The 12,431-nt window shown below is 37.0% G+C and overlaps 1 protein-coding gene across 1 annotated transcript; it reads right to left on the bottom strand.

The window, feature by feature from the left end:
• Positions 1–860: 860 nt before the first annotated feature.
• Positions 861–3,347, bottom strand: LOC116404030. The gene is made up of 4 exons (XM_031886183.1): positions 3,165–3,347; positions 2,804–3,084; positions 1,833–2,719; positions 861–1,708 (listed from the first exon to the last, which is right to left on the bottom strand). Exons 1-4 carry the CDS (start codon positions 3,345–3,347, stop codon positions 861–863), a joined length of 2,199 nt encoding a protein of 732 aa, XP_031742043.1.
• Positions 3,348–12,431: the final 9,084 nt, after the last annotated feature.

Here is a 12,431-nt window from a genome sequence, read left to right as displayed (position 1 = left end):
GTTGTCATCCAAGTCATTATTTAAGTCAACATCTGGCATACCATTGGGTATTCCTTCACGTTGTAGTATTGTATCACCAAGTTCATCATTGTTATATCTATCTTCAAAGTCTCTTTGTGGTGGAGTAAGCACAACTGACCATCTAACATCGCTTGGATCCTCAACATAAAAAACTTGTTTTGCTTGACTTGCTAGTATGAAGGAGTCTGACTTGTGTCCTACTCTATTCAAATCAACTAAAACATAACCAAGTTCATCAATCTGAACACCGCCATTGTTTCGAACCCAATCACATTTAAACACAGGAACATTAAACGTATTATAATTCAGTTCCCATATCTCTTGTATCACTTCATAAAATGACATATCTCCGATGACTGGATTTTTATCTTTAGAACTAGACACTTGCATTGTTTTTGCAACTAAGCTAACTCCACTATTTTGTACACTTCGTTCTTTATCACTAGATTGTGTGTGATAGCGACATCCATTTATTGCATAACCACTATATCTAATAACAAAAGGATGAGGGCCATGAGCAATCTATCGTAAGTTATCTGAAACTCCAGCATTTCCAACTTAAAGCTCAGTTGATACCTAACATGATAATTCTTATTTAAAATTGGACACATAACATGTGTAACTAAATTACTATGTTCAGCACTATACCTCTTCCCGTAGCCAATGTATAAAAGTTCGATTATGTTCCTCTTGAAGCCATTTCTGATTTCTAGACTTATTCCGATATTGTAGTTGCAAAGCCTTCATATGTTTTCTTTGTAGTCATCAATTCAAACATTGTAATATAGTTAGATTAAGTATATAAAAGTCAATAAAACAATCAAGAAAGCAAGAAAAACTTACTCTGTATATGGTTGGACATCGACTGTATTTTCCAAAACATATTGATGAGCTTGATGTAGAAGTTCTTGTTGAGGTTTGAAAGGAACTCCCATGGACAATGGTCTACCAATGTTTGAAGTATCTAAATGGTCTTGTGACTTGCGAGTCCCAAGTCCAATGGGATCTACTCCAGATAAGAAATCAGTACAAAATTCAACAGCTTCTTCTATTAAATAACTTTCAGCAATACAACCTTCTGGACGATATCTATTCCTCACAGAGTTTTTAATGACCTTCATGAATCTTTCAAAGGGATACATCCATCGAAGATATATAGGGCCACAAAGTTTGACTTCTCTAACTATGTGTACTGTGAGATGAATCATGATTGTGAAGAATGAAGGGGGAAAATACTTTTCAAACAAACACAATGTTACCACAATATCTTCTTCCAACTTGTCTAGTTGTTGTACGTCTAATACCTTGTTGCATACATAATTGAAAAAGACGCACAACCTAGTTATAGCATAACGAACATGTTTCGGTAGCACTGATCTTATCGCAATGGGAAACAACTGTTGTATGAGCACATGACAATCATGAGATTTTAAACTATTAAGTTTTAAATCTGTCATTGACACAAGGTTTCTAATATTGGAAGAGTAACCTTCAGGAACCTTTATTTCAGACAAAGTCTTCAAAACACATCGTTTTTCATCCTTTGTAAGAGTATAACACGCGGGCGGAATGAATATTTTCTTTTCACTGCTGATAGGGGCAAGCTCTGGTCGAAGTTTTAGATCAACTAAATCGCGTCTAGCATTCAATCCATCCTTACTTTTCCCAGGAATATCAAGAAGCGTACCTAAGATATTCATGGAAATTTTTTTTTTCAATGTGCATCACATCTAAACAATGGCTAACATGAAGATCCTTCCAGTATGGCAACTCAAAAAAAGAAGATAATCTATTCCAACAAATTTTGTCACTTCTGTTCATCAACTGTTTCTTATGGTTCTTCTTCCCTCTAGAAAATTCAAGATCTTTCAATTTTAAATACACATCCTCCCCATAAAGTGGCTCTGGAATTGTATCAAGTTCTTTTTTACCATTGAATGACTTCTTTTGTCGTCGATACAGATGATTTCGTGCCAAAAATCTACGATGTCCAAGGTATGCCATTTTCTTCCCATACTTTAACCTTATAGAATTTGTATTATCTCCACAAATTGGGCATGCTTTATACCCTTTCACACAACATCCACTAAGGTTACCATATGCAGGAAAATCATTGATTGTCCACAACAAAACTGACCTTAAGTTGAATGGTTCTTCTCGATAAGCATCATAACATTCAACACCACTTTCCCATAAAAGTTTTAAATCTTCAATTAGTGGTGCTAAGTATATGCCTATGTCATCCCCTGGTTGTTTTGGTTCTGAAATTAGCATTGATAGCATCATGTACTTTCTTTTCATACACAACCATGGTGGAAGATTGTAAATAACCATCACTACCGGCCAACAACTGTATTTCGAACTCATGTCACCATGAGGATTTACTCCATCGGCTGACAATGCTAAATGAAGATTTCTGGGTTCAGAACCGAAGTCTGGCCATTTCATGTCTACTAACTTCCATGCTGGAGAGTCTACTGAATGTCGTAACTTACCATCATTAATTCTTTTAGTAGAATGCCAAGTCAAGTTTTCAGCACATTCAATGCTTCTGAATAGCTTTTTAAATCGTGGAATGATTGGAAAGTACCATATCACTTTAGAGGGAATTTGCTTTCTCCTTTCATTTGTATCCTTGACGTTTTTCCACCTTGATTGACCACATTCAGGACATTCAATTGCATTAGCAAATTCTTTTCTATAGAGACAACAATTATTCGGGCATGCATGAATCTTTTCGTATTCCATTCATAATGCACCTAATGTTTTCTTTGCTTCATACAATGAATTCGGGAGCTTATTGGTAGTAGGCAGAATTTCCTTCAAAGTTTCAAGTAATTCTGAAAAACTAGTATCACTCCATCCATACCTAACTTTTAAATTATACAATTTGACTAGAGTAGACAACTTTGTGTACTTTTTGCATTCTTCGTACAATGGTTTTTCAGCATCAATAAGCAACTTCTCAAATCCAGTTGGGTCTTTTGAATATTCCTCATTAGCAACTTCAATAATTTCTTTTACACGTCCAACATCATCATCTTCACATGTATGAATGTCAAACTTTGAAGATTCATCATAGAAGGATGAGTTAGGAAGTTCTTCCCCATGCCAAAACCAAATTTTACAACTTTCATCAATACCATATTAACATACAAGTGATCTCTAACACCCTTTCTACTATGTTTTTCACAATTCCCACATTTCAAACAAGGACAACAAATATAGGAGCTAGTTGTATTAGAAAATCCAAATTTGATGAAGTTTTCCACACCCAACTCATAATCTTTAGACAATCTACTCTTGTGCATCCAAGATTTATCCATCATTGTAAATCTAATGAGAAATAAAGTTATTGTCACTATTGATAATTAAAGTGGAAGGACAAACTTAAAAACACCTAATCTTCAACAAACTACAACAATTGAACACTGTGGAAAGGCAAAATACTGTCAAACTTATACAAAGAATGACTCATAAAATCAGAAAATCAATGTTCTTTAAGCATAAACTAATTAATTCCCAATGCCACAACATAGTAAATTAATGTGAGAAATTCACAATAAACAAGCCTGTTTCAGAATTAATTATTACCAATTCCTGTGTAAAAGTACAAGTTTCATGCTTGGAGTAATTAACACAACAGGTCCAAATGTCGTTTCTAATGTGGTATCATTTTCAAAGATAAAGACTGATCCTATTAGCTCAGAAGATAGGCAGGGGGGTTCCTCTCCATAAATTGAAGGCTCAAACTTGTACTTCAAGGAAAAAGTAAACTTAACTAAGCCGGGATGGTTCCATCAGGATTTCCTCCAGTACCATTAATTGAATACTAGAGCAATTTGCATTATAAATAAACAGTTACTATACCAATATCCGTTAACATCTAAAGAACGTACACAAGGGTAACGCCCCAAACTTCAATTTCCTTCAACAGGTAAGATAGAAAAACAAGTGATAATCAAATTGAAAGCAAAAGAAACACACAAGAAAGCAAGGTATAAAATACATGTGAAACTAGATCTGAGAAGGTAAAGATAAAATTCGTACTTTCTCAATTGAAAACTCCCTTCTTCGATTATCTGTAACACAGTTCGATTACAAGTAAGTAAAATTGAAAAGAAGAAGAAAGAAGTAGATTAGGAAAAATGTTAGAGCCCAAAATTAAAATTCAATACCTTCTCAGTGTAAGCAATAACAGGAGCTTCCCTTTTACACAGGAATTGGAGACAAATGGAGGTTTTCCGGTGAATGTATTCACGCGTTTTCAAATAGAGGTGAATGTGTTACGCGTTTTCGAACAGAAAAGGTGATTACGAGTTTCAAATGGTGAATGTGGTGAACGATGAACTGAACGGTGAATGAATGAAGGGAGAACGATGAACGGTGAAAGGTCGAAGGGGAGAACGACGAACGATGAATGCAAAAGCTTGAGATTCTGGAGAAGCTTCCCTTCGAACGCGCGACAAATTAGGTTTTAGAAAAGAGAAATTGAACTTAAACTAAACGACGTCGTTTTACGAATAATTTATGACGTTTTTTAAAAACGTCAAGAATATTTTATAAATTTCTTGACATTTTTAAAAACGTCAAGGATGTTTTTATAAATTTCTTGACGTTTTTAAAACGTGGAGTAAAATTTTAAATTCTTGATGTTTAAGAAACGTCAAGCATGTCGAATTCATACGCTTCTTGACGTTTTAAGAACATCAAAAAATTAATAGATATTTCTTGATGTATTAAAAACGTCAAGGGAAAATTTATTTTACTTCACGTTTAATAAACGTCAAGAAAGATGTTTCAGAAAATTTCTTGACGTTTTTTATTAAAAATAAAATCTTTCTTGACGTTTTTCGAAAAAAACGTTAAGAAAGGAAAACTGCAAACGTCAAGAAAGCTTGTTTTTGTAGTAGTGTTGATCTACAAAAAGCATATGATTCTGTCAATTGGGACTTCCTTTTTGGTTTGTTGATGGCTATTGGCACTCCATTGAGCTTTGTGAGTTGGATTAGAGCTTGTGTCACTTCTTAGATGTTGTCCATTATGATTCATTCATCTTTGGAAGGCTTTTTTCATGGGAGGAAAGGACTTAGACAGGGTGATCCGCTATCTCCGTTCTTATTTCGATGGTCATGGAGGTCCTCTCTTGCATGTTGAACCGTCCGCCTCAAGACTTTCAGTTCCACCAGTTTTGTGAGAAGGTCAATTTAACTCATCTTACTTTTGCAGATGATCTTACGATCTTTTGTGCTGCTCATGAGTCTTCTCTGAGCTTCATTAAAGAGACTATTCAGAGGTTTGGTGAGTTATCAAGGCTTTTTGCTAATCTTGGGAAAAGCTCTATTTTTATTGTGGGGATTAATAGTGCAGAAGCTTCTCATCTAGCTGCTAAAATGGGCTTTACCATTGGTCATCTCCCTGTTCGTTATCTTGGGCTTCCTTTACTCTCAGGAAAGTTATGGATTTCTGATTGTGATCCTCTTATTCAGAGGACAATTGGTCGTATTTGGTCTTGGTCTGCTAGTGTTTTATCTTTTGCAGGTAGACTCCAACTTGTTCGCTTTGTTCTTCGTAGTCTTCATGTGTATTAGTCTAGTGTGTTCGTGCTGCCTCCAAAAGTCCACAGAGATGTTGATAAGATTCTACAATCTTATCTTTGGAGAGGTAAGGGGGAGGGTAGAGGTGGTGTAAAAGTGGCTTGGGATGAGGTGTGTCTTCCTTTTGATGAGGGTGGTCCCACATCCTTAAGGAGAGATCGTTGTGGGAGCTCGATCCTGAGGCTAGTCGATCTTGGAGTTTTAGAGCCATCTTGCATAAGGGGGATTACCTGAAAGAGCATGTTAGGATGGAAATGGGGGATGGAAGGAGGTGTAGAGTGTGGGTGGATCTGTGGTTGCAGGGTGGTTCTATCATTCAGCAGTTTGGTGAGAGTGTGATTTACGATGCGACAAGTCGGTGGGATGCTAGGCTGGTTGATTTCATTGGTTTGGATGGAGACTGGAGTTGGCCAAGTGTTGAGGATAGGTGGGTCTGGATTCTAGGTAATTGGGTTCTTGATTGCTAGTGCGTGGGATACTATTCATCCTCATTGGGTTAGGATTGGTTGGTCGGGCTTACTGTGGGTGGGGAAAATATTTTCAGGCATTGCTTTTGTGCTTGGTTCGCTATCAGGGATAGATTGGGTACTAGGGATAGGTTGAGTTTGTGAGATAGGTCGATTCCTGATCATTTATTTTTTTCTTGTCCTTTTGGATGGGAAATCTGATCAGGATCCTTATGTTCATGTCCTCTTCTCATAGGATTGGGTATTGGGGGGTTGAGTTGTCTTGGATTTTCTTTGGTTTGACTTATTTTTCTTCTCTTATTATGTTTGATCTGGCTTGGGTCGTGTTCTAGACATTTAATTTTTATTTTTTTTGTGACGCTCTTTGTTACTCTTAGTTGGTCTTTTTCTTCTCTTATTCTGTTTGATCTGGCTTGGGTCGTGTTCTAGACATTTAGTTTTTATTTTTTTTGTGACGCTCTTTGTTATTCTTAGTTGGTTTTTTGCTTTGTGCTTGTCCCCTTTTCAACAGTTGAGCTAAGCTCATGTTGGCATTGTTGTATAATATTATCATTACCTTATAAAAAAAAAAAAAGAAACCTCAAAAGTGTTCAAAACGTGTGTAAGTATCGTTTGAACTTTCGAAATGACCTAACGATGCTCAAGCGTACGTTCGTAACTCGTAACCTACCAAAAATTTTAACAAGAGTTATAAAAGCGCCTCGAGACCCAAGATGGCAACCAAGTGTGTAAGTGCAACAAACTTATTTTCTAACCATCCCAAAAGTTTTGAAAACGTGTCCTAGAATCACTTGAGCTTTCAAAACGACCTAACCATGCTTAAGGCCGTAACTTATGGTCTTCCAAAGAGTTCAAGAAGTGCGGAAAGCGCACTACCAAGTCCTATACTGCCACCCAAGTGCGCACACAAGCGTCTTTTCAAAACAAACCAAAAAATCATTCAAAGCGCGTCTAACTTTTCAAAAACGACCAAACAATGGTTAGAGTGTAGGTCGTAACTCACAATCTACCAAAATTTTAAAAGTTGTAAACATGGCACTTCCTGACCCAACATGTCAACCAAATGTGTAAGTGCAACAAACTTAGTTTCAAAAAAACCTAAAAAGTGCTTAAAACGACTTAACAATGCTTAGGTGTAAGTTCATAACCCATAACCTACCAAACATTTCAACAAGAATTAAAAAAGTAATTCATGACCCAAAGTGGCAACCAAGTGTGCAACTGCAGCAAACTTAGTCTCAAGCGAACCCAAGAGGTGTTCGAAACGTAGTTGGGCACCACTTGAACTTTCACAACGACCTAGCAAAGATTGAGTGTACGTTCCCAACTCATAACCTACCGAAAAGTAAAGAAAAGTACTAAAAGGTTATTCATGACCCAAATTTGCAACCACGTGTGTAAGTGTAGCAACATACCTAAAAAGTGTTCAAAACATGTTTAAGCATCACTTGAACTCTCAGAACGACGTAACGTTGCTTAACTATAAGTTCGTATTTCATAACCTACCAAAAAGTTTGGAAAGTGTGAGAAGAGCACTACAAGACCAAAAAGCACTAGAAAGTACGTAAGTGCAGGACACTCAGTCCCAAACCAACCGAAGAAGCGTTGAAACCGTGTCCATGTATCCTTTGAACTTCGAAAGTGACCTAACTAGGCTTAGGGGTACGTTCGTAACCCATAACCTCCCCAAAAGGTTAAGAGAAGAAAAGTGTGTAAGTGAACTAAACTTTTTCTCGAAAGAAACCTCAAAATTGTTTAAAATATGTGTAAGTATTGTTTGAACTTTCGAAACGACCTAACGATGCTCAAGCATATGTTCGTAACTCGTAATCTACCACAAATTTCAACAAGAGTTATAAAAGCAGCTCGAGACCCAAGATGGCAACCAAGTGTGTAAGTGCAACAAACTTGTTTTCAAACCATCCCAAAAAGTTTTGAAAACGCATTGGTCCTTTTTTCTACGTTTTGGGACGGAACTAAAAAACTGAGTCTGGGGTATCACCGTTTGGATTTAGAGGGTAAAAATACTTTAATTTTACTCGAAATGAGTCCACCCAGTAGTTAGATTTGAACTTTCGAGACCTTTGACATTGTTCTATGTTGGGCAGTTTCTTTCTAGGCCTCAGCATTGGCCCTTTTGTCAACGTTTTGGGACGGAACTAAAAATATGAATCTGGGGTGTCACCGTTCAGCTTTGGTGGGCAAATAAACGTTAATATTACTCAAAACGAGATTATTCAGCAGTTAGATGTAAACTTTCAACACCTTTCATATAGTTCTAAGTTGGGTAGTTTCTTTCTAAACCATAACATTGACCCTCTTGACAATGTTTTGGGACGAAACTAAAAACTGAGTTTAGGCGTCACTGTTTGGCTTTTGTGGGCAAAAAAACTTAAATATTACTCAAAACGAGACCACCCAGTAGTTAGATGTGAATTTTCGAGACCTTTGACATTGTTCTAAGTTTGATAGTTTTTTTTCTAGGCCATAGCATTGGCCCTTTTGTCAATGTTTTGGGATGGAACTAAAAACCTGAGTTTGGGCATCACCGTTTGGCTTTCGTGGGAAAAAAGTTTTAATATTACTTGAAGGGATGAAACTAAAAGATTGAGTTTGGGCATCACCGTTCGGCTTTCGTGGGAAAAAAAGTTTTAATATTACTTGAAACGAGAGCACCCAACAATTAGATGTGAACTTTCGAGACATTTGACATTGTTCCAAGTTGTGTAGTTTCTTTCTAGGCCATAGCGTTGGCCCCTTTTTTTAACGTTTTGGGACGGAACTAAAAAACTGAATCTGGAGTGTTATCTTTCAGATTTCGTGGACAAAAAAACTTTAATTTTACTCAAAATGAGACCACCCAGCTGTTAGATGTAAACTTTCGAGACCTTTGACATTGTTCCAAGTTCGATAGTTTCTTTCTAGGCCATAGCATTGGCCCTTTCGTCAACTTTTTGAGACAAAACTAAAATACTGAGTCTGGGGCATCACCGTTTGACTTTCGTCGGAAAAACAACTTTAATATCACTCGAAACAAGACCACCCAACAGTTAGATGTGAACTTTCGAGACCTTTGACATTGCTCTAAATTGTGTAGTTTCTTTCTAAGCCATAGTGTTGGCCCTACTTTCAACGTTTTAGGACGAAACTAAAAAACTGAGTCTGAAGAGTTACTGTTTGGATTTCTTAGATAAAAAAGCTTTAATATTACACGAAACGAGACTACCCAGCAGTTAGATGTGAACTTTCAAGACCTTTGACATTGTTCTAAGTTGGGTAGTTTCTTTCTAGCCCATAGCATTGGCTCTTTTGTCAACGTTTTGAGACCGAACTAAGAAACTAAGTCTGGAGCGTGATCGTTCGGCTTTCTTGGACAAAAAAACTTTAATATTACTTGAAACGAGACCACACAGCAGTTAGATGTGAACTTTCGGGACTTTTAACATTGTTATAAGTTGGGTAGTTTCTTTCTGGGCTATAACTTTGGCCCATTTGTCAATGTTTTGGGATGGAACTAAAAAACTGAGTTTGGGGCGTCACCGTTCGGCTTTTGTGGGCAAAAAAACTTTAATATTACTTAAAAAAAGGAGACCACTCAGCAGTTAGATGTGAACTTTTGACACCTTTGAGATTGTTCTAAGTTAGGTAGTTTCTTTCTAGAACATAGCATTGGCCCATTTGTCAACATTTTGGGACGGAACTAAAAGCCTGAGTCTGCGGCGTCACTGTTCGGCCTTCGTGGGCAAAAAAACTTTAATATTACTCGAAATGAGACCACCCAGCAGTTAGATGTGAACTTTCGAGACCTTTGGCATTGTTCTAAGTTGTGTAGTTTCTTTCTATGTCATAGAGTTGGTTCTTTTTTGAACGTTTTTGGACAGAACTAAAATACTGAGTCTACGGTATCACCGTTTAGATTTCGTGGGCAAAAAAACTTTAATATGACCCGAAACGAGATAAATGATGGGTCGCTGGTAGATGGGCCATCGGTGAATGATGGGTCGCCCATTGCATATGATATTAGGCTTTCACGAAAGGAGATCTTACCTGCTGGTGGTTCAAAAATTCATCCTGCTAGGCCAAATGTAGCTGCCAAAATAAATGGGCCTAGGATGGAGGCTATTAAAGGGGCTTCAAAGATTGGGTTGACTGATAGGCAGTTGAATGATGGGCCAGCCATAAGAGGGCCATTTGGAGTTAATTCAAATGGTGGGCCGACTGTTTCGAATCATGGGCATGATGTGCAGAATTCAAAGAAATTAGGAGGTGAAGCCAAAAAAGGAGTAAATTCATGGGCTTCCTTATTTGGTTCAACAAGTGGTTTCTCTATGACCTATACACTGATAGAACTAAGTCATGCACAGCGGAAAAAGAATCGAATTTCTACCCTAATTGCCACAATTAACATGTAACCATAAACTAATCAAATTAGGGTTTTATGAAATATTACCTTTGAAGCTTTCAAAAAGTTTGATATCTTCTTACCAATTCTAACCGAGACCACCACTAGTACTCAACTGCTATCCTCTAGACAAACAACCGGGTTGTGGGACCCAATTTTGGTGTAGAAAGTAATGGAGATAAAATGGGATTGGAAAGTTTTTTTTTCTTTTGTTGAGATGATGAAAATGATAAAAGAGGCAAAAGTCCTTCAACATTTGAAAACACCTCTATTTATAACCTAATTACATGAAAAAATGCAGGCAATTCATTTGCCAAATCTCAACACCAAATGTTCCACTAACAATTAGTGGAACTTAGTGGGCTAGGTGTCTATATCTCATATAGCCACATATCCCACTAAGAGTTAGTGGGATTATCCAACAAAATAACTTAGTCCAAGGGTAAAATGGTCATTAGATATTTCTAGTCAAAAGTCAAACTTTGACTTTTCTTAGTCAAAAGTCAATATTTTGACTTTTTACCATTTTGTCCGTCTTGACTAATTCCAACCTCCCGAGCATGAATCCGCATTCATTTTTCCAAAATTCAAATCACATTTGAATATAAGGCCGGTCAAAGTTTGACTTTTCAAAGTCAAAAGTCAACATTTTGACTTTTTACTATTTTTGACCAATTCCATCAATTTCGAGCTTCTTAGTGTGAATCCGCATTCATACTTATAGTATGTAAAACATAAAGCTCTATTTCTAATTAGAAGAGCGACGACTATATCACTATATTTGTCGGTTTCCCTTTCTTCTCCCAATTCGAACAATTCGACTTATTTCATCACATTGTTCTAAGTTTAATCCATATGAGCTAGCAGAGGAACCTAATGGACCTATAGATCATGGACTCCAACGATTCAAGATTAACTAGCTAAACTCTTTTAAACCGAGTTAATCAACATTCGTTAACTAACGGGTCATTCCACTAATGTCATGTAGTTGCACTCCCCTCACTATAGATATATTTGTGTCCATTTGATAAAACCATAATCAGTAAGTTAATCCTTCACAGGTTGCTCGTAACCTTGGCTGGGTCAAAATATCGTTTTACCCCTAAGATTACATCTTGCTCCTTAAGTCCCACTAATCCACTATTGAACAATTGGTTTAAGGTTCAACCTATAAACTTAATCCCTCTCGGGCCAATGAGAGGGTGGGGCCCCTTGTTCAAGACTTGGATTCAGTGCTTAAGAGAACAACCTATCTACTAACCCTAAAGCGGGTAGGAGTGAATTCCATCTTGTACCCTATGTTCCCAGCTATCCACCCGATCTTACCCCTGAAATGGGAGGCTTATTGGGCCAACGCTGATGAGCTGCCCTCACCTATGCAGATCTAAGGATAATCTCGTGTGAACAGGAGTTCATAGTTAACTCAGGATTAAGACTAAGTTACCTAGGTCATCAATAATTGAGATAGTCAGTTTTAAACAGTAAACGGTGTTATAACGTAAAAAAGACTAATTCATGGTTCAGTCTTACGTAAACATTTTACATAGGATGCCCCCACTTTCATGTCTCTACATGAACGATAAGGATCACCTCGTTTGTACTACAAAGTGGGCCGCATCCATAGTTTCTCTAAATAAGGCGCCCAACCTTTATTTCATATACTATAGACTATTTAGGCTATATACTCGAACTTGATTCACGTTTATGTTTACACATAAAGTTCAAGTTTATTCAAAAATAGCCTTGGAACTTGATTTATTGGATTTAAGATTATAATATTTAATTTCTCAATAACAACTTTATCGAACAGAATATGATTTACAAACTACGAGTTTTAGGACAAAAAATTCCAACATACACCTCCGACTACCGTGGGAGAGAAAATTGTGGTGACCCCATCTGAAGAAGTTATTAGTCAAGGAGTTAGAGTGTGGGAGAACTCCC

Source organism: Cucumis sativus, chromosome 1, assembly GCF_000004075.3.
Source record: "Cucumis sativus cultivar 9930 chromosome 1, Cucumber_9930_V3, whole genome shotgun sequence".
Classification (NCBI taxonomy): Eukaryota; Viridiplantae; Streptophyta; class Magnoliopsida; order Cucurbitales; family Cucurbitaceae; genus Cucumis; species Cucumis sativus.
This window is presented reverse-complemented; position numbering and strand designations above follow the sequence as displayed.